The sequence below is a fragment of the Tenrec ecaudatus genome, chromosome 3 (assembly GCF_050624435.1).
Source record: "Tenrec ecaudatus isolate mTenEca1 chromosome 3, mTenEca1.hap1, whole genome shotgun sequence".
Lineage (NCBI taxonomy): Eukaryota > Metazoa > Chordata > Mammalia > Afrosoricida > Tenrecidae > Tenrec > Tenrec ecaudatus.
In genome coordinates, this window is record NC_134532.1 from 110,571,275 (window position 1) to 110,594,381 (window position 23,107).

Consider the following 23,107-nt stretch of genomic DNA (forward strand, 5'->3'; position numbering starts at 1 on the left):
GGTCATGGTGGTCTTTTAAACAATTCTTTTTTCTTGTAATCCAGGTGAGTTTTTATGAAGGGCAGGACAAGTCCAGATGTTACAGCCTCAAGAGGGTACAGGGTATTTCTGGAGAGCATGCCAAGCCACGTGGAAGCCGCTCTGGGTGGGGTTCACAACTGAGCACAAGCAACCACGTGGAAAAGAGCACCCACACCTGTGGGACTGGGGGCACCCTGGGAGGCCAGGAGCCCAAGAACCCTAGAGACTAAGGGCATGTGTGCCCAGAAATTGGCATGTGCTAATTTGGCATGTGGACCATGAGGCTGGGGGCCCCGAGTGGGTCCAGAGTGGGTCCGAGTGGGTCCCCTTGGGGGGGGAGAGACCCTCACCCTCCACCTGCCACTGACCAGGAGCTTGGTAAGAGAGAGAACTGGCCTTCCAGCAGCCAGCCTCTTTTCAAAGACTTTAAAACTACATGGTCAGGGGAATGGACCCTTCCTCTATCACTGAGCTGACTAACTGGTTAATAAATAAGGAGATTAAATGCTTAAAAAGAGAAAGAAAGAAAAAGTTGAGTTACTTGAAGGTAGATTGAGGTTTGCACCTGGAAAAGACCCCACAAAAAACAACTTACTGCCATCAAGTTGATTCTGAATCATAACAACCGTGGAGGACTAGATCGAACTGGCCCTGTGGGGTTTGTACTCTGTAAATCCTTATGTAAGAGGAAAGTCTCATCTTTCTCTCATGGAGCGGCTGGTGGTTTCAAACTGCTGACCTTGCAGTTGGCAGTGCAGCACTATCCTGCTATGCCATAGCTGCCTGCAGATGACTCTAGTGTACAGACCATTGTGAAAAAGGAAATAAAATTCATGAAGTCGTAGGAGCAACATAACATAATTATGTTCCTGGAAAGAAAACTTTGCATTTTTTGTGAAAAAGTTTTTAATCTTGAATCAAAATTGCAGTCTTAATGGGGTGTAGCATATTATACATGCAACATACAAAATGAGTGTTAATCAACTGTTTATGTAATCAGCAATGCTTTCAGTCAATGATAGGCTATTGGTAGCTAGCTATTTTCAGGGGAGTCAAATTTATATGTGGATTTTCAAGTGCATTTCCTAGCCCCTGTATTGTTGAAAGATCAGACAGCTGTACACCTATCAGATGGCCCTTTAGTTTCAACCTTAAATATTCTCCCTCTAGAAATGGATACATTCACACAAAAAGACCCAGGGACTCAACTTTCACTTAAGTAATAGACAGGCCTGTAAGGTGAACAAGGAGTCCTGGTGGCATAGTGGGTTACATCATCAGCCCGCTAACCACACGTTCAGCAGTGTGAAATCACCAGCTCTGCAGGAGAAAGATGAGGCTTTCTACTCCCATAAAGATTTACAGTCTCCAAACCCCCCAGGGCCAGTTCTACCCTGTCCTCAAGAGCTGCTGTGAGTTGGCATCAACTTGATGGCAGTGATTTTGGATCTGCTTACCAGGTAACAGTAGCATTCGGGAGCTCTGGGCTCCCCGCACAGTCACCCACACCCGACCAGAAGAGCCACATTCTCCAGCTCTTTAGCGCAGAAAGCAGGAACCCAGGGGAGAGGCGAAATATGAAGCTGGTGATGTCACGAAAACAAAATATGTATGAATTGTTGAATGGAAACACAATTCATTCTGTAAACTTTCACTCAAATCACCCAAAAAAGTTTAAAAATTAAAGATGTGAAAGAACAAAAGTTTCCCAAATTCACTGCCATCGAATCGATCCTGACTCATATGGACACTATTCATAACAACTAAAAAAAAATTGAGAACATGCCAGACAGAGATCTGGTCGATAAATTATGATATATTCACATTTTGGAATATTACTCAGTGTGGTAGTTACATAATTTCATGTCAACTTGAAGATATATAGAGGTGTAGAGCTGGAGGCTAGCTTGTCAATCAGACCACAGATTGAGGAAGAACAGGCGGAGAGAAAGATATTACACACCAGGAGCATATATGCGTGCTCTATGGCTTCAATTATTGTAAGTTATAGAAGAAGGAAACCATCTTTGTCAGAATAAAATCAGAACAGTGGTTGCCTAGGGATAGGAGGAGTAGCTGTGGGAATTACGGAGGAGCAGGCATGAGCTGTCTGGGATGATAATAACGTTCTGTATTTTTGTGGAAGTTTGAGTCATACCAACGTATGTGTGCATTTGTCAAACTCAGTAAATGTTACTCCCAATGAAAAATAAACTAAACAATACTGAACACTCAAATATTTGCATGCTGAAGGTCTTGGAGCTGGAGTAGGTGCAGGGTGGGTGTGGCAGAGCAGAGGTAGGAGAATTTACTAATATGTTCAACTTCTTGTGAAAAGTCTTTAAAAACTAGGGTGGATGGATGGATGGATGGCTCAAGTAAGGATGGATAGGAGATTATACATGTGATAAAGTGCCTCAAGGATCCCTGGTGGGATAGTGGTTACCGGGTGGGCTGTATCTGCAAGGTCCACTGTTAGAAATCCCCAGCCGCTCTAGGGGTGAAAGATGGGGTTTCCACTCCTGCAGGGGGTGACCATCTCAGAAACTCACAGGGACAGTTCTGCCCTGCCCTATTGTGTCATTGTATGGTGGCAGCAACTCGATGGCAGTGAGTTTTCAAAGTGTCTCAGGCTAGGTTCTCTAGAAAGACAAAATCAATGAACTTGTTTATATATTTATGTGGAGAGGTTTGTCTCAGGAAGTGACTTACATAGTTGTAAAGATGGACAATTCCCCAGGCTATGAATCTGTTGTCAAGCTGGGGGCTTCTCCTGACTCACATAGCTGCAGGGGCTGACAACCCCACGATATGCAGATCAGACCTCAGACTGACTGCTGGCTCACAGGCTACCAAAGCTGAGGAATCCCAAGATCAGCAGCAATGTGGGGCACTGACTCAAGTCCAAAAACATGGAGGTCAAATGATGAGCCAGGATGCAGGCACCAGACTGAGCAAAAACTTATAGACTATTGTCATGATGTCTATCCAGGTTGCACACCCCAAGAAAACTCCTTGTCAACTGATTGGCTGCTCATAGCAGATCTGATCATACAAATGATCACATTATATCAACTCTGCTCCAAGAAAGATGATTGTGTCATAATCACCAATCTGATGGCCCAGTCAATACCCAACCTTAACCATTAGGTAGAGAAAGAACAATAGAACATTAATCACCAAATCTACATGGTGGACTTAGGAATGTTCACTGTAAAATAGTTTTCATTTGGTTGTATTTAGAAAATTTTCACCATAAAATGTTGGATAAAAATCACATCTAAGCATTAAAATTCAAATTTCTTTAGATACGTACCACTTAAAACATTCTGCCTGTATCCAGTAAGGCAAGCTCACCCTCTGAAAACACTGTTAAAACGTAAACTTCTCTAGGCATCTAGAGTTGTGAGAGAACACTGGTCCAGCTCTGTGTAAGTCTTTACAGCTAAATGAAAAATTACGGTTTAGGATTGTATCCATATCTCCATTTTTCATGTCAAAACTTTCACATTTCTTCCAATTTGTCTCAATTCCAAAGTTTTCTGAATCAATGGAACAACTGACTAAAATTTTTTTAAAATGAGCTCTCTTCTCCTTAAGTAAAGTCATTCTTCAAGATGAAGGGCTTGGCGTCTGCAAGAGTTGGCCACTGCCCAAATACATCTCCAGCTTAAGAGCATGATGAAAAACTTCAAAGCTGACAATTGTGGAGCTTTATGAGTTAAATTTACAAATTATGAAAACTTTGAGAGCCACTCAAAGCATTGCCCAAGATACTTGTGAAAGTTCTGGAGAGGAGGGCCCCTGCCTCTGATACACTGATGTCCCTGCCTATGCACCGATCAACTATTTAACCCAGTGACAACTCACTCATGGAATCTGGAGAGAATTTTCTCCCGACCAGCTAACGACTGCCTTACACAAGAAGAAGTCACTAGTTCTTAACAGGAGAAATCGAGAAATCTAGGAACAGTAGTGCAGGCGATGCAAACACATTAGAATAGGGGGTTTGGAGCCTAGGCAAAAGAAACCATCTTTTTATGGCAAATTACTGCCTTGGCCAAGAAAAAAACACTAAAGACAAATATTCAGCAGTCAGATGAGTTTGAATAGCTATTATCATAGAAAAAATCTGTAGAAGGCAAGAAAATGGCAAATGGATTTCTATTTTTGGTAGCCCCAAATCCAATGCCTATAAAGCACAGAGATTGTTTTCATTGGATAAATATAATGTTTATTGGAGCTGTAGCTCAAATACAAATTTCTACATCAGTAAAATGAATAGATTAATTGCTTTTAGGGAAAAAAATCCTCCTACAATATTGTTTGTTTTATCTTTGTGTTTGTGTATAGAAGATTCTTGGGTGTCACAAATGACTTGCTCTCAACTACTTACCTTATGTTTGATCATTTAAATTCACCTTTTTGCCTGCATGCTTTTTATAGACTATGCAAAGGCATTCAACTGTATGGATCATAACCCACTCTGGATAACATTGAGAAGAACAGGAATTCCAGAACACTTCATTACACTCATTCTGTACCAGTTCATGGATCAAGAGGCAGTCGTAGGAACAGAAGAGGATGCTACTGCGTGGTTTAAAATCAGGAAAAGAGTGTGTCAGGGTTGTATCCTTTCATCATCATACTATTCAATCTGTATGCTGAGTAAATAATATGAGATGCTAGACCCTATGAAGAATATGGTATAAGGGTCAGAGGAAAGCTTATTACAAACTCGTGATATATAGATGGCACAACCCTGCTTGCTGAAATAGAGGAGAACTTGAAGCACTTGCTGATGAAGATCAAAGACTGCACCCTTCAGTTTGGATTATAAATCAATGAAATGAAAAGAAAAATCCTTATAGCTGGTTACCTTATAGAAGGTAACATCACGATAAATGGAAAAGATGACTGAAGTTGTCAAGGATTGAATTTTGTTTGGATCCAGTCAGTGCTCTTGTAAAGAGCAGTTAAGAAATCAAAGAACATATTGCATTGGGCCAATCTGCTGCACAAAACCTCTTTAAAGTGTTGAAGAGCAAGGATATACTTTGAAGACTGAAGTGTACCTGACCCAAGTTGGTATTTTCAGCTACCTCATATGCATGCGGAAGTTGGCCATTGAATAAGAAAGACGGAAGTTGATGCATTTGGACTATGGTGCTGAAAAAGAATATTGAAAATACCGTGAACTACCAGAAGAACAAACAAATCTGTCTTGGAAAAATTCTGCCAGAATGCTCTTGGAAGCAAAGATGGTGAGACTTCATCTCATGTATTTTAGACATGTTATCAGGAGCAACCAGTCCCTGGAAAAGGACATCATGCTTGGTGTGGTAGTTACACACAATTTCATGTCAACTTGATAAATAGAGCAATGGGGTGGAATTTAGCCTGTCAATCAGGTCACAGCCTGATTGTGCCTCCTGGTGGGCGGGACTTCTCAGTGGATTATGGAAACTTCATTCTTCCTCCCTGGAGGTGAGACACACTCTTTCTCTGCTTCACATTCCTATTGACAAGCCACATGGAGCCACATGAAAGGCAGTCAGAACCCTGGATATGCCTCCACCACTATTGAATCCACAAGACTTTGCACCTATCGGCCTGTGATCTTCCTTCTTTTGGCATCGCTGTGAGTGGCAATGAGAGTCTGAAGAGGAATTTATGAAGTAGTATCGAACATATGGGCCAATACTGGGCTTGACCTGTTCTGGACTGGGCTGGGATGTTTTATTGATGCATAATTACTTCCTGATATAAAGTTGTCTCTGACACATATATGAGTGTCAATGAACTCGTTTCTCTAGTTAATCCGGCCTAACACACTTGGTAAAGTGGAAAGTTGGGGGGAAAGAAGAAGACCATCAAGGAGATGGAGTGATGCAGTGATTACAACAATAGGCTCAAATATATATATCGTGTGGATGGTACAGGATAATGCAGTGTTTTGTTCTGTTGTAAAGAGGATCTATAATGAGTTGGAATTGACTTGATAGCACCCAATAACAAGAATAACAGCAGTGGCTGCAATCTGCTCCTATCAAAACTATAGCCAAGAAAACCCTATGAGCCATTTCTACTCTGTAACATATGGGGTTCCCATGAGCTGGATGGAGCCAGCTCCATAGCAACCGGTTTGGTTTTTCAGTTGTATTCATGTGCAAGTACTTGGGTCCTGTGAATGACTAATATACTTCCCCTGCTAAACCAAAGGTTGGAAGTTCAAGTTCGCCCAGAGGCACCTCTGAAGGAAGGCCTACAATCATCAGCCATTGAAAATCCTATGGAATTCTACACCCGGGGCTGTCCGGAGCCGCAGAGCTTGGTTTTAGTTTCATTTCGATTTTGCTTTGTTTTGCTTTTTTGTGTCAGCGATTAGAGCACAGCAACCTGACCTGTGCTTTTTGTTGTTGTTGTTCTAAGCCACCTGCCTGGGAGTCATATGCATTAACCACCCAAAGAGGAGCTTCTTCTAGACAGACTACCAATAGCAAGTATATTTGAACATTTTTGAAATGGTGATACACAGGTAGAAAATTATCAAGCCAATATTGAGATGAGGGAGATGTTGATAAACCTTGAAAACTGTCCCCTAAGGAGAGAGGCCAGACCACCAGGACTAAACCAAAGATAAATTACAGATCACTGAAGGAAAAGCACAGGAGAGGTTCCTGCCAAGAAAAGCAAAGTGAGGAAACTCTGCATTTGTCTTGATATCTACCATTTGGCAAACACGGAGAAGGCTTGTTGACGCGGTGTGATGAATAGTCGCTCCAGGAGCATGGGCAGCATCGTCATAATGCAGCGATACCGATGCTAACAGATGCACACAAGGACACGGCCATTTATTTTTCATGGACTTTGAAAATTGATCTCTAAAGTGGTCCCAGGTGAGTGTCTCCTTGGCCCAACAAATCTCGGCAAGTACTTTGATTTCCTCTGTATGCAGGATGAATCTATCCATTGTGGCTCTGCCTCTTAATTGACAAAATAAAGAGGTGGAAAAGATGCCAAGTTTCTGATGAAATTAATGTGCCAGTTCTCTGAATGATGGAAGACCTCTTGCAAACTCCAAATGGAGCATATGATTTTTCGAGGACTAGTTTTTTGTTTTTTTTTTAAAGGGGGTGCTGGTGGAACAATAGGACCGATTCTGACATTCCAGGACTGAAAGGAATTGCTATCAGATTTCTTTCTAAACTCTCTCAAGATAGCACTATCGTGCCCTCCCCACTCTCACCTCAGAGGTGTTTCTCATTATCCTGTCTCATCCATCCCTGTCATCCTTTCTCCTTGAAGTTCCTCAGTCCCTAGAAACTAGCTTTATATGACATTCAGAAAACAGTGAGCCGACTGGACCTGAGTGTGCGAACGCCGAAGCACCACCACACAAGAGCTAGCATGTAGATGAAATACAAAAGAGAAAAACAAAAAATTCACTGCCACCACATTGATGCCGACTCGTGGCGACCCTATGGGACAGGGTAGAACTGCCCTTGTGAGTTTCTGAGACACCGTTTGCAGGAATAGAAAGCCCTGTCTTCTTCCAAGGAGCAGCTGGTGATTTCAAACTGCTGACCTTGCAGTTCACAGGTCAAGATAGTCAAGGTACAATCCACTGTCGTCAGTGAAGTGGGGAATTCAGTATGTTGTATGGTGTGTGGGCTGTGAGCAAGAGGGTCGAGGTCTTTGTTCTGAATGTGTCCCTGTTTCCCCCAAGAAGTCACTGTCACAGTGCGTATGGAGGGGCCATAGGTATAGGCCCAACTGGAGAAGCTGTGGAAAAAGAACACTGATCATTAAAATGAAAAGTCGCACCTATGTGGAGGCAGGCTTGCCCTGAGTTCAGGGCTCTGTCAAGGACAGAGAATGCAGTAGGAAGGGCTGCTTCTAGGTGACAAACAGAGAGCGTGCATCGCTCCTTCCCCTCAGACGCTACTGGATGTCTCACAAGAATAGAAGCCGAAGTATAAAAATTATTTTAAGAGAATAATTCCTATTCTTTTCTGGAATATTTTCATTTGAGGGACGAAGACTCACATGTACACTGGAATCAAGTGCAGTTTAATTTGCGGGCAGTGTTTAAAGGAAATTGGAGCCAGCCCAGTTATCTTGGGAAATGGTAGTCTTCTCCAGGCGAGGAGCTGGACAAGTACAAAATAGATACACCTAGTTTATGAGTATATTACGGGGAATCCTCCAGAGTCTCCATAAACCTCCGTTGTAGACGCAGTGTAGCCTTTGGGCTGCTAGCCACAGTTGGTTGGTGGTTCAAAACAGGAGGCTCCTGTGAAGATTGACAAAGTCGTGGCAGCCTCAGCTAGGGCTGATCTGAGTAAGAATTGACTGGATGGCAGTGGACTTTGGGTATGGCTTCAGGATATATCAGAGTATGTCGTTGTTGCTGCCAGGTGCTACTGAGACCCTTACAACCCTCAGGGACCCCATGCACAGCAGGGCGATACACTCCTCGGTCCTTCGCCATCCTCACAATGGTTCCCATACCCAAGGTCATTGTTGCGGCCACTGTGTCAAGCCATCTTGTCTAGGGCATTTCTCTTTTTGACTGCCCCTCCACTTTACCAAGTATGATGTCCTTCTCCAGGGACTAGTCTCTCCTGACAATATGCCCAAAGTATGTAAGACAAAGTCTTTCCCTCCTTGCCTCTAAGGAACACTCTGGCCATAATTCTTCCAAGACAGATTAGTTTGTCCTGTCAGCAGTCCAAAGTACTTGCAACATTCTTCTCCAGCACCACAATTCAACGAAATCAATTCTTCTTTGGGTTTCCTTATTAATGTCCAATTTTCATAAGCATATAAGGCAGTGGTTCTCAACCTTCCTAATGCTGTGACCCTTTAATACAGTTCCTCATGTTATGGTGATCCCCCAACAATACAATTATTTTCGTTGCTACTTCATAACTGTCATTTTGCTACTATCATGAATCAGGCAACCCCTGTGAAAGGGTCATTCAATCCCCAAATGGGTCATGACCCACAAGTTGAGAACCGCTCATAGAAGGCATTAGCAAATATCATGGCTTGGGTCAGGCACACCTTAGATCTCAATACCTTAAAGAGGTCTTGTGCAGCAGATTTACCTAATGCAACATGTCTTTTGATCTCTTGATTGCTGCTTCCAATGAGCATTTATTATGGATCCAAGCAAGAAAAAGTCCACGATAACTTCAACCTTTCCCCCATTTATCATGTTGTTACCTGTTGGTCCAATTGTGAGGATTCTGGTCTTCTGTAGACTGAATCACAATCCATAATGAAGGCTGTAATCCTTGATCTTCATGAGCAAATGCCTCAAGTCCTCCTCATTTTCAGAAAGCAATGCTGTATCATCTGCATATCATATGTTATTAATAAGCCTTTCTCCGATCTTAATGCCACTTTCTTCTTCATGTAGGCCAACTTCTGTGGGGATTTGCTCAGCACACAGACTGCACAGCATGCTGAAAGGATCATCCCTGATGCACGCCTTTCCTGATTGTGAACCATGAAGACTCACTTGTTGTGTCTGCATAACTCCTCTTACTTTGTGGACAAGTTCTTCATGAACCTATCAACTGCTCTGGAATTCCCATTCCGCTGCAGGCTATCCAGAGTTTATTATCACTCACATAGTCAAATGCTTTGGCTATGTTTATAAGCAATAAAACACAAGTAAACATCTTTCTGGCATTCTTTGCTTGTAGCCAAGCTCCCTTTGGCATGAGCAATGCGATTCCTTGTTCCAAATCAGAGCAAAGGCATGCCAAAGTTACAAGGAGAAGAGGCTCGAGAGGGCCACTTTGCCAAGAGAAGGACAGCAGAGCAGACAGACCTACAGAGAGAAGCAGAGACATGGCGCCCCAGAGAAGGAGGAGCCTGGTTGCTCTTGTTGCTGCCCACTTGCCCTGTGCCAGGGGATATTTCACTTCTAGGTCGTGGATGGCTGCCCTAGAGACCCATGACAGCCTCACACTGAACTCTTCATTGCTGCAGCCAGCTCTAGTCTGTTCCTGGGCTAATCCCTGCCTATTTCTAGCTGAACTTCTCGTGGGATGTAGTTCCTAACAAAACTAACAAAGCCTTAGACGGATTTGTGAAGGTTAGCACCCACGTGGGGGGAAATTGCTTTATTCTCCATAGGATTTTGGTTGCATCTGGTGTGGCATGCTCAATTGCACACCTTACTTTGACTAAGACACTCCTGTGCCAAAGGCAGGCCTCCACAGAAGAGGGACCAGCATAGAGTGGGCCGTCACTCGAGGAATGGACAAGGAAAGGAGGGATGTTTGGCTTCAGGTGGAGAAGACATGCACGAGAAATGTCCTGATACAAGGAGATACTATTTTCCAATATGTCAAAGGTTGAAAGAAGAATTGGTCTTTTTGAATCTTACCATAGTGAATGAAGGGGGAAGTGCAGAGTGGAGAGCCAAAGCCCATTTGTAGGCCACAGGAGATCCCCTTGCAGAGGGGTCTAGGGGAGGAGACGAGTCAGTCAGTGTGCGATGTAGCACCGATGAAGAATACAGCTTTCCTCCAGTTCCTAAATGCTTCCTCCCCCTCCCACTACCACGATCCGAATTCTACCTTGCAAGTCTGGATAGAGCAGAGGATGTACACTGGTGCAGATAGGAGCTGGAGGCACAGGGAATCCAGGGTGGATGATACCTTCAGGACCAGGGGTGTGAGGGGCAATATTGGGAGAGTAGAAGGGGAGTGGGTTGGAAAGGGGGAACCGATTACAAAGATCTACATGTGACCTCCTCCCTGGGGGATGTACAACAGAGAAGGGGGTGAAGGGAGACACCGGATAGGGCAATATATGACAAAATAATAATTTATAAATTATCAAGGGCTCATGAGGGAGGGGGTAGCGGGGAGGGAGGGGGAAAAAGAGGACCTGATACAAAGGGCTTAAGTGGAGAGCAAATGCTTCGAAAATGATTTGGGCAAAGAATGTACAGATGTGCTTTATACAATTGATGTATATATATGGATTGTGATAAGAGTTGTATGCGCCCCTAATGAAATGTTTTTTAAAAAAATTGACAGCCTCAGAAATCCACAAGCAGCAGTTGTACTTCTAAGGTTGCTATGAGTTGCAATTGACCCAGGGGCAGTGGGTTGGGTTTGGGTTTTATCACATACCATGAAATGCTCCCTGGCCTATTGGTTATTCAATGGATTGTGATCCAAAAGGTCAGCTGATTGAAACTGCCAGCAGTTCCTCCAGAGAAAGACAGGGCTTTCTACTTTCATAAGGAGTGACAGTCTTGGGAGGCAGCAGATGGTGTAAAACATGAAAATTAAAATAATGTATAAATTATCAATGGTTCATGAGGGTGGGAGGGTGGGGAAAAAAGAGGAACTGCTACCAAGGGCTCAAGTAGAAAGAAAATGTTTTGGAAATGATGATGTCAATATACGTACAAATGTGCTTAATACAATTGACGTATGGATTGTTATAAGAACTGTAAGAACCCTCAATAAAATGATTTATAAGAATTAAAAAAAAGAATTGGTCTTTTTGAAGGCATAGTCCAGGGCCTAGTCCCCTGAGTGGATGACCGTTCTAGCCCAATGTAGGGAAAAGTTTGTTTACAATCCCAACTACAGAAAAGGTGTCTTTTGATGTGCCAAGCTCCCTGTGGTTGCTGGTGTTAAGACAACTGAGGATCCTGTTCAGTGACACTGGGAAGAAATTCTACATTGAACCTTGCAGTGGTGACATTTAGGATAAAAAACCCAAAACTCCAAACGCAGCATCATGCAGTCCATGCAGACTCCCAGCCAGCCTATCAGGCAGAGCAGAACTGCCCCTGTGGGTTGGAGAGACTATAACTCTTTATGGGAGTAGACAGCCTTGTCTTCCTCCCACAGAGTGGCTGGTGATTTCGAATCGTTGATCTCGTGGTTAGCAACCCAATATGTAACCACTATACCACCAGGACTAGGATAGACTACGTGTGTTAGATTTCGGAAATGTTCTTTCCTTCCTTGTAATCATAAAGGGAAAGGGCCTTAGTGTTGCCATGGGGTTAGCTTCAAACCACCGGCCACTCAGCAAGATAGATCGACAGTCATGGAGACCCTACAGAGCATCCTTACCAGTGGGAACCCACTCAATGGCAGTGGGTTTGGTTTAGACTTTTAATCTTAAACAAATAGAATGACCTGAGCAATCATTGAAACGCAAACTTTCTGTTTGCCTCATACCCTGCGCACTTTGCTGAGTCTAATGACGGTTTTGAATAAGTTGTCCCTGATAGGTACCATGGAGTCGCTCCAATATATAGGGACCCTATAGTGTCCCTACAGTAACAACAGAACAAAGCACGGTCCGATCCTGCAACATCCTCCCAGTTATTGTTCTGTTTGAGCCCCTTGTTGCAGCTACCATGTCAATCCATCTCGTGGAAGGTCTTCCTCTTTTTCACTGTCCTTCTACTTTACCAACCGTGAAGGGATACAAAATCGCTAGGAATCTTAAGAGACAGAGAGGAGGAAAGCTGTGGTTTGGGAATGAGACGTGACAAAGATGAGCCATTTAATGTGGAGAAGAGTTAAACACAACAAGGCGTTAAGTTGCTTGTGAAAGGCTTTCTTCCCTTTGTGATCTTGGTCTCTTCCATTGAATTATTTAAAAAGTGATCCCTACTTATTATCTTACGAATGCACGAAATGCAGACACTTTCATTGCAGCTTACGGCTCAGGAGAGACACAGACATTGCTGTAAGAATCTGCTTAATAATTTAGCACAGGCAGAGAAGCTTATACGAAGCAGCAGTTAAAATGGAAAGTTGGGGGGACAACTCAGCAATGGATTGCTGAAGTTCAGGCTAAGAACTAGATTAAGATCACAGCAAGAGAAAGCCTGAGGATTTAGATAACTTTTTGTAAGCATGAACCATTCCATTCTACCATTTCCAACCAAATAATTTCATATGAGATTCCACATGCTTCCTCCGCTTCCTCTCTTCCACTCTCCTACAACTGGAGGGGCATGGGTTTAGTTTGGTGTCCAGAGAAACACTGGTGGGGCTGGAAGAATTGGGCTGCTAACCTAAAGGTAGGCAGTCACACACATACACACACACCCCCCCCCCCGCCTACCACCCACCAGTCACTCCCAGGGCTTCTGTAAATCCTTATGCCTTGGAATCCCTAGGGCATCGTTCTGTGCTGTTCTATGATGGCGCTATTAATTGAAATGGACTCAATGGCTTTGGATAAATTGCATTTTTGTATCATCTCCTAAATTCGACGGTTATTTTTTCTCAGAACCTCCATTATGATCTCATTTCTCTTTTTAATCCCTCAGTCCAGAGGGAACAGTTCAGAGTGTACAAGGTGTGTGGTAAACAATCTATTCTGCCAAGCTTTGGGCAAAGGAAAAGCCCCAGCTCAGAAACGTGTTCATCCCGCATTCCAGGTCTTCCGGAATCCAAAGGTCAGCGTAACCCAGTCCGGATAAATGCATGGAATGTGACTAATTCTGCTTTGGAGTCTATAAAGTTCTCATTAGAATTTAGGGCCAATTTCTTTTGTAATCTTATCTTCCCTTTCTTTTTCAATTGTAAAGCACAACCTCAAAAAAAGGTGAAAAAAATGTATGGGCAGTGTGGTAGGTCCATAATTTCATGTCAACTTGATCAACAGGTGGAGTCTAGTTGTCAATCAGGGAACAGCTTGATGGTGCCTCCTTGTGGGTGTGACTTTCTCACAAGGAGAGTACTGGGAATCCCGCCCCCCTCCACCCCCCACTCTCTCTGCCTTCACTTTCCTGCTGATGGGCCCTGGTTGCTGCTCGTCCTGTGATGCAGCCACCACCACTGGATCCACATGACTTTGCACCCACTGGCCTGTGATCTTCCTGTATTCTGCATCACTGCATGTGCTGCTTGACTCTGAAGGATTTATGGACTAGTATCGGACTTATGGACTTGATCTGCACTGTACTGGCTTTTTTCCCTGATATACAATTACTTCTTGATAGAAAACTTTTACACATGAATGAATGTCACTGGATTTGTTTCTCTAGTCAACCTGACCTAACACAGGCAGTTTCAACTACACAAAACACTAATATATCAGCCACTGAGACATACAGAACACACATTGGCAGGACCCGAGTCCTTATGCCTGTTACTGAAGAGACCCCCTCCTAGTACCCAAGACAAATGGTCTTTAAAGTTTTCTGGTGTCCTTCATGTTTTTTATACTCCTACCACTTTATTCTAAATCCATAAACAATATATTGCTTAGTGATACTTACTTATGTCCTTTATGTCAGTGGATTAATGCATTTTTGACTAGCTGTAATTCACTTATTTTAATATCTATACAATATTCAATTACATAGATGAAAGACACAACTTTCCTCTAGTTATTTAATACTTCCTCCCCACCCCATCCCACCCCACCACTATCATGACCTCAGTTCTACCTTACAAATCTGACTAGGCCAGAGTACATTCACTGCTACAGATAAGAGCTCACAACACATGGAATTCAGGACAGATAAACCCCTCAGGACCAATAATGAGAAAAGAGATACCAGGAGGGTAACAGGAAAGTGGGAGGAGAAAAGGGAAATGGATGACTATGATCTATATATAACCCCTTCCTAGGGGGATAGACAACAGAAAAATGGGTGACGGGAGATAGTAGTCAGTGTAAGACATGGGGGTGGGTGGGAATTCTACACTTATAAATTACCAAGTGTTCATGAGGGAAGGAGGGTGGGGGAGGGGAAACGAGTAGCTGATATTAAGGGCTCACGTAGAAAGAAAATGCTTTGGAAATGACGATGGGAACATATGTACAAATGTGCTTGACATAATGGATGTATGTATGGACTGTGACAAGAGCTGTAAACTCCCCCAATAAAGTGATTTTTAAAAATTCAATTATATAACTATACCATATTTTTAAATCATGCTACTGTTGATGATAATTTATGTGGGGTATTTTTAGCATAATGAACTCTCATATATACCTTCAGATACATAAATATAAGAGCTTCTCTAGGATACATGCCTCAGATTAAATGCTAGATTATTGTGTTGGACCAGGTTGACTAGAGAAACATATTCATTGACGCTAATATATGTGTAAGAGAGAAGTTTATATCCAGAAGTAATTATTCACCATTTCGATAAGTTCAATATTATTCCATAAGTATGATACTAGCCAATGAATTCCTCTTCAGGCTCACACAGCACATGCAATGATGCGGAATGCAGGACGATCACAGGCCGGTGGGTGGAAAGTCCTGTGGATCTAATGGTAGGTGGTGGATGCATCTCCAGGACTTTGGCTGCCATCAGTGTGGCTCCATGTGGCTTGTCAACAAGAAGTTGTAGCAGAGAAAGAGTGTGTGTGATCCAGCTCTTCTGATAGCAGAATCAAGAGAGCGAGTTCCCAGCAGCCTCATGAGAAGACGTCACCCACAAGGAAGGATCATCAGGCTGTGACCTGATTGACAGGCTAGACTCCACCCCTTCACACTTTTATCAAGTTGACATGAAATTGCGTAACTACCACAGTTATAGAATCTGAAGTTCTTTAATTTTATTAGGTAACTTTAAAGGATTTTTACGAATGAACAAACCCACAGATAATGCACGAGTTTTTAAAAAATAATTTTATTGATACAGAATTCACATATCATGTCCTTCCATTGTTAAGCTGCTTTTCAACTGCATTGTATACACATCGTCACAATCAGTTCTAGTGCCCCATCCCACATTCATTATTTGCTCCCCAATTTAAGGTACTGTTGAGTTTGTGCGAGATTAGCCCAGTGGTGAACAGTACTATCTCTGAGTTGTTGTTTCCCACAGATTGAATTCCTATATGACTGAACTCTGTTTCCATGGAGTATGGGGGATGGTCTAGGGGGAAATTCTTATAACATTCCTTATGTGGGCAGATCCTTGCTTATCAGATTAATACACATACATATTAATGCAAGGGGAACATTGAAATGGTAAACATATGGTGGCCTGAGTCCTCGTTCATGGATGCCCACTAAACCAGGGGTCCTACGCAAGGTCCAATGGCTGTCACTCCCATAGTCTTCAGTGTCCACCATTGAATTCCCTCCCACCAGGGAATTTCAATCCTGAAATTAAGTCCAAGGGCTACAGGTAGTTTTGAGGTAGGACCCTGTTCACTCAGTCGGGCTTCCTTCTGGCATGGCCCACGGAGCCGGGGGGGCGGGAAGGGGGTGTCATGTTCCCTGTAAAGCCAGCGTTTAATGTCATCGTAATGTTTAGTCCGCAGTATGGTTCACAGAGGGTTGGGTGGTAGCTTATTCAAAGCGTCCACCCAGGAACATAGAAGGGGTTTGTTTTCCCCCTTGGGTTCCCTACAATTATTGTTAAGCATTCCTTCCTGATGTGAGATTGCTCCTCCCCATTTACCCACCAGACCCACCCTCCTCTGTGATCTAGTTAGGACTGTCCCCTGGTCTGAACTTGATTTCCCAGTGAGGTTCTCCTCTCTGTTCTGTGGAGGGCCTGTGGAATTGTCGCAGTCTTGTCTAATGTTGTATAGCAACAAGTAGATGGTCATCTCCCTGTCCCCTTTCTTAAGGGGTCTCCGCTTTCTAGGAATTTCTTATGAAGCGCATATAAAGGAGGTGATGCATGATTCAAGGCTGGTAGGCAGACTTTCTATGCCTTTGTTTGGGAATTAGCCTTTAAGACTCCTTTAATCGGTGTTTCTCCTTATAGTAGTGGGCTCACACAATGTTTGTCTTTTATGATTGACTAACTTCACTCAGTATAAAGGTTTCCAGGTCCTTCCAAGTCATACTTCCAAGTCACTGTTTTTTAGGGATGCTCAGTATTCCACTGTGTGTTTGTACCCTAGTGCGTTGATCCATTCTTTCACTGTTGAGCATTTGGAGTGCTTCCAGTTTCTTGTTATTGTGGATTGTGCTGCTAGGAACATGGGAGAGGACACATCCACTCGTATTTTGTCTCATTTCTTTTGGACATATGCCTAATAGTGGTATTGCTGATTTGTATGGGATTTCCATTCCTATCATCATATCATTTAAAAAAATAATTTTATTGGGGGCTCATACAACTCTTATCACAATCCATACATCCATCCATTGTATGTCAAGCACATTTTATTTGTACATGTGTTACCCTCATCATTCTCAAAACATTTGCTTTATACTTGAGCCCTTGGGGTCAGCTCCTCATTTTCCCCCTCCTTCCCCACTCCCTCATAAATCCATGACATTTTATAAATTATTATTATTTTGTCATGTCTTACACTTGCTGACGTCTCCCTCCCTACACCCATATTTCTGTTGTCCATCCTCTACGGAGGAGGTTATATGTAGATTCTTATAATCGGTTCTCCCTTTCTACCTCACCTTCGATCCACACTCCCGGTATTGCCACTCTCACCACTGATTCCCTGAGTTTCTTGTTCCTATCTGTACCAGTGTACATCCTCTGGTCTAGCCGGATTTGTAAGGTAGAATTGGGATCATGATAGTTGGGGGGAGGAAACATTTAAGAATCAGAAGAAAGTTTTGTTTCATTGTTGCTAAGCTGCACCCTGACTGGCTCGTCATCTCCCCGCGGCCCTTTAGTAAGGGTATGTCCAGTTGCCTACAGATGGGCTTTGGGTCCCCAATCTGCATTCCCCCTCGTTCACAATGATATGGTTTTTTGTTCTTGCCTGATGCCTGATTCCTTCAACACCTCATGATCACACAGGCTGGTGTGCTTCTTCCATGTGGGCTTTGTTGCTTCTGAGCTAGATGGCTGCTTGTTTACCTTCAGGCCTTTAAGACCCCAGGCGCTATATCTTTTGATAGCTGGGCACCACATTTGGTTATGCACACTTTTGTCTTCAGTGATTGTATTGGGAAGGTGAGCACACAGTGATATGATTTTTTTGTCCTTTGATGCCTGACACCTGGTCTCTTTGACACCTCGTGGTCACACAGGCTGGTGTGTTTCTTCCATGTGGGCTTTGTTGCTTCTCATATCATTTTCTATAGTTTTTGTGTATGCATGAGAGTTTTGATTGTTCCATATTCTCCCCCATACGTAGAATTACCTGTCTTTAATTTTTTTGCCAATGGTGAGTACAAACTTGAATCACAAAGTTGCAAATGTCATATTTCCCTTCATGTGGCTCGTGGGTTACCTTTGTGTTCTTTCTTCTGCCTATTTTTCTGTCATGGTGTTCCTTTCTTTTTCATTTCTTTTTATTGTCAGGTGGGTTTATTTCAACTCATAGCAACCCTATGTGCGACAGAAAAAAAAAAAAAACTCCACCCCTTGTTGGAGCCACCGCCACCACTTAGCTCAGCCATGGTCTTCCTCTTTCACGGACCCTCTGCTTTAGCAAGATGTCCTTCTACAGAGTCTGCTCCTTCCTGATATTTTGTCCAAAGTATGTGAGACACAGTCTCCCCCTCATCACTTCCAAGGAGCATGCTAGCTGTGCTTCTTTCAGGATGTAGTCGTTTGTTCTTTGCAAAGCCCATGGTACGTTCAATTTTCTTCACTAGCACCATGATTCCGATGCATGAGTTTTCCTCCTCATTCACTGTCCGACTTTCACATGGCATGTGCGGTGTTTGAAAATGGCGTGGCTTGGGTTAGTCTCTCTTTAGTACTGAAAGGAGCATCCCTCTTCTTCAATCCCTGTTCTTCAAATTTTGTGCAGCAGAGTTGTCCAATATAATATACATATTTGATTTCTTTCTTTAAAAATCATTTTTGAGGGCTCTTATACCTCTTATAATAATCCAGACATCAATTGTATCAAGCATATTTGTTATATGTTGCCATCATTATTTTATAGACACTTACTTTCTATTGAGTCCTTGGTGTCAACTACTTTTGCCCCCACCCTCGTGGCCCTTTGATAAATTATAAATTATTATTTTCATATCTGACACAAACCGCTGTCTCCCTTCCCCCATGGTTTTGTCCCGGGGAGGGATGGACTGTTATGTGTCAATCATCATGATGGATTCCCCCTTCCTTCCCTCCTTTACCTATCTTCCCCCTACCCTCTTGGTGTCACTACTCCCATTCCTGTTCCTGGATTCTGTGTGTTGTGAGTTCTTATGTCTTATCTGTACCTGTGTACATGCTTCAGTCTAGCCCACAGTGAAAGGGGTACTGAGGTCATTATGAGGGGTGAGGAAGTCTCAAGGAACCAGAGGAGTATTATATGTTTCATCAGTGCTTTACTGCACCTTGATTGACTAATCCCTTCCCTGCGACCCCCCTGTGAGTGATGTCCTATTGTCTACAGATGGGCTTTGGGTCTCTGCTCTGAGCCCCCCTCATCCTGAATATGGTTCTTTGTTTGTGGTCTGATTCTTTTGATTTTTGACTGTTGCTTCCATGAACATTAGTTGTGGATGTAAAGGAAATTCTTGACAACTTGGATCATTTCTCCATTTATCTTGAAGTTACTTATTACCTATTGGTCTAGTTGTGGGGGTTTGGGTTTGCTTGAGATTCGGTTGTAATATATTCTGAAAGCTGCAGTTCTTGTTCTTGTACATTTGTACAAGTTCTGCATGAGCACAATGAAGTGTTCTGGGATTTCCATTCTTCCCAAGTAGGAATCAACTTAGTAGCAAAGGATTTGGTTTGGTTTTATCTACTTAAGGACATCTGTTAGAGATCATTTTATTCATGATTATGAGTATACTGATACTCATTTTATACTCAATCATGATTATGAGTATACTGATACTCAATTATGATTGAACTTGATACTTGGTCAGTTGACCTCCCTCTTGACCCAACCTGACATTGTCCTAGGTACAAGTATTTCTTGCTTGTTCCATGAGAAAAATTTCCCTCCTGGCCTTTTAAATATTCATGGTGGCCTTTTCTTTCTTACTCATTATTTATATTTTCATATCTATAATGTTATTTAATCCTTATCACTGCATTTTGTTTTTGTTTTTTATTGTTTCTGTTGGATGTTCCAGTTTGGGAAGCACAGGAGTAGATACATAGAAATAAGAACTGTCTCAAAGGTTTATAGGGGTGGTAGGTGGGGGTAGGAGATAAAGAGGGTGATGGGGTATGGGGAGCAAACAATGTATGTGGGGGGAGAAGGGAGCACTAGACCTGAAGGTGATTACACAATCCATTTTTAAAATGATTTAACCTTTGGGGATGGGGGAGAGAAAATGTTCTAAAATTGATTGTGGTGATGATTGTACAGCTCTTCTTGATATGACTGAACTATTGAATTGTGTGATACGAGGATTAAGTGCCAATAAAAGAAAGACAACCGTTTCAATTCCTTTCTCCTTGTAGTGTAACCAACATTCAAGAAGTACAAGAGAAAAAGATAAGCACACACAAGTTATTGCATAAACTGCAACTCCCCCCACAGTCAGCTATTGCATCAAGTGATATTATTGGTAATATCAATTCTTTGGTTGTAAGATAAATATATTCTGAGAACACTATGTGAAATGTTACCTTATCACATCTGATAAATTTCAAATAATACTAAGCTTGATAATTAATGTTATTTCAACTGTAACACCCTCTTAAATTATAATGAACTTTTATACCAGATGTATAATAAAATGTTTATTTGTGGTGATTTTGTTTAAGAATTAGAAGAAAATTATTACTGTCTATAATGAAAATGATTCAGGGAAATTACTTACACTCCAAAATTTAAAAATAAGATACTTCACAGTGCCAACACACAAAGGGGTGAGTTACAATTTCCACTGGAAAAAAAATCTGTGGGAGAAGGAATAATAACCATTGATAAACATTGCAATTTCAGGGATAGGGTTTTAAAATGAAATATTTTAATTCTACAAATTATAAATTAAAAATATGCCATATAATTATCAAGAAGCAAGGTTATAAATTAATGGTGAATTACAATTTCCATTGGAAAAAAATCTGTGGGGGAAGGAAGAATAACCATTGATAAACAATGCAATTTCAGGGACAGGGGTTTAAAATGAAATCTTTTAATTCTACAAATTATAAATTAAAAATATGCCATATAATTATCAAAAAACAATGTTATAAATTATTATATTTTACACCCATTGATCACAATGTATTCTGCAAAAATACTGACAGGGAAAACATTGATGATGATAATCAAAATACCAGCAACTCATAACAACAGTTTAATTTATCATTTCTGTTTAATCTCTCTGTTGATTAAAAACATCCTACTTTTTATGATAAACTGGGTGAAGATTTACAGAAAAGGTCATCCATTTTCCATGAAAAAATTCATACACCTTCTATTTCATCTCCTGCATTGCTTCAATTTACTATCCCCCCTCCCACCTCTTCCCTGGGTCTACTCTATTCTTTCCTAACCTTCCTGAAGGTTGTCCTTGGGTAAATGGTGGCCCTGGCGCCCCAAATGCTGGATTGTTCCAAGGAGTGCCCCATCAATGGTGTGATGATTCTCATCACTCAGCTACTGTTTAACTGAAAATTGAGCTGCGAGGGCAAGTTCTGTTCCAGACATAAAGAGTAACCAGGGGGCATAGCGTTGGGGGACGTGACCACTCTCTCTCAAACCAGTCAGCCGGTCTTTTTTATAATTTTGAATTTTTTCCCATATCTTTCTCCCTATCTAGGACCTTCTGATGTGATCCCCTTCCAGGGAAGTTTGTACGGATAGCCGGGCATCATCAAGTTCTTTTGGTCTCAGGGTGGAGGAGATTGATGTTTGTACAATCTGTTGGACGAATTGTTCCCATGTGTCTTCCACTTTCAACATTCTGCTTTTCGGCAGCCAGGGAGAGATCACTCACAACTCTGTTTGGTTTTCACTCACAAGCTTTAAAGACCCTAGTCACTGCTCACTTACCAACGTAGATGTAGACTGTGTGGACTAGTTATGTCCAGTTTCTTGGGCCACTGAGACTGACTATGAACTTGATCCCCCAAGCCTAGAGACGCATTTCCCAAAGATGTCTGGTTATGTCCCAGAAGTTCTCATAATTTTTCCCTGTATGCTTCACCAGATCAATGAGTATAGTTGCAGCAAGGTGTATACCCATGCACACACACACACACACACTCTCCTTCTTATGCCCATTGAACCCCCAAGTCTCTCCACGAGTCTACTCAGAAATAAATCCACGTCTCTGTCCTTTCCTTTGAAACTCAGGGTTCCAGGACTATCCTCTGGATAAGTTTCATTGGTCTCTGTGTCTTTGTTGTAGAGTGTCTCTTACAGTAATTTTATATTCTAATCATTCCATAAGATTAAGCTGAATGTTCTGCTGAGGTGAAGGAAAATATTACCTTGTCACTGACCAAACCTGTGTGGCTGCCTGTTTTTACCGGATTTCTTCTGTGACTGCAGACTGTTGGGCAGAGGGGGGAATCTATTTATAGATTTGTTGATTGAAGACAGCACAATTTACAAACCACTACTGTCTCCATTTTGGTTACTAATGAGTTACCTAGTGAGTCTCCTGATTATTCTCCTTTGAAAATATGCACTAGACCCTCCTGAAGGAAGAAACAAAAGGCACAGTAATATATTTATGTACTGGGTTGATTGTACAGACATCTAAGGAACCACAATCTGTATTTTTCCCCTCTACTTTTGAAAAGAAAATACACTCTTCATCGATACAATTTGTTCACCTTGACCTTCCCTTAAATTCCGATTTTTCAGTGTTGGCTCCATTGATCTTATTGGATGCAGCACAGCGGATCAGGACACACAGCTGAGCTGTGGACATACAGCTTAGCTGATGGAAGATGACTGAGCCTTCTCGATAGCAACGGCAAAGGGCTGTGTGACAGAGGAGGGTAGATGAAGGTTTTGTGCGATTCCCTGGGGACTGGAGCTGTTATTGCTCAATAGTGGGCTCCAGTAGCTTTACTCTGTGCCCATTCCGTGTGGTTGGGGCTCCTTTCCATATGAACTTGGTTGCGCTGATCCTAAATGAAAGAAAGAAAAAAGAAGATTCAGTATTCAGATGATTCACAGTGCTCAGCTAGAAAAGACAGGGAACCCAGGCAGTGGTTGGAGAACAGACCGGAACTGTGAGACACAA

The 23,107-nt window shown here is 42.3% G+C and overlaps 1 protein-coding gene across 1 annotated transcript in view; it reads right to left on the reverse strand.

The window, feature by feature from the left end:
• Nucleotides 1–21,395: 21,395 nt before the first annotated feature.
• Nucleotides 21,396–23,107, reverse strand: part of EGF (epidermal growth factor) — a 154,584-nt gene continuing 152,872 nt past the window's right edge. Inside the window, 1 exon segment of the mRNA XM_075543534.1 lies at nucleotides 21,396–22,991. Coding sequence (XP_075399649.1) covers nucleotides 22,795–22,991 — 197 coding nt within the window. The 3' untranslated portion in view covers nucleotides 21,396–22,794.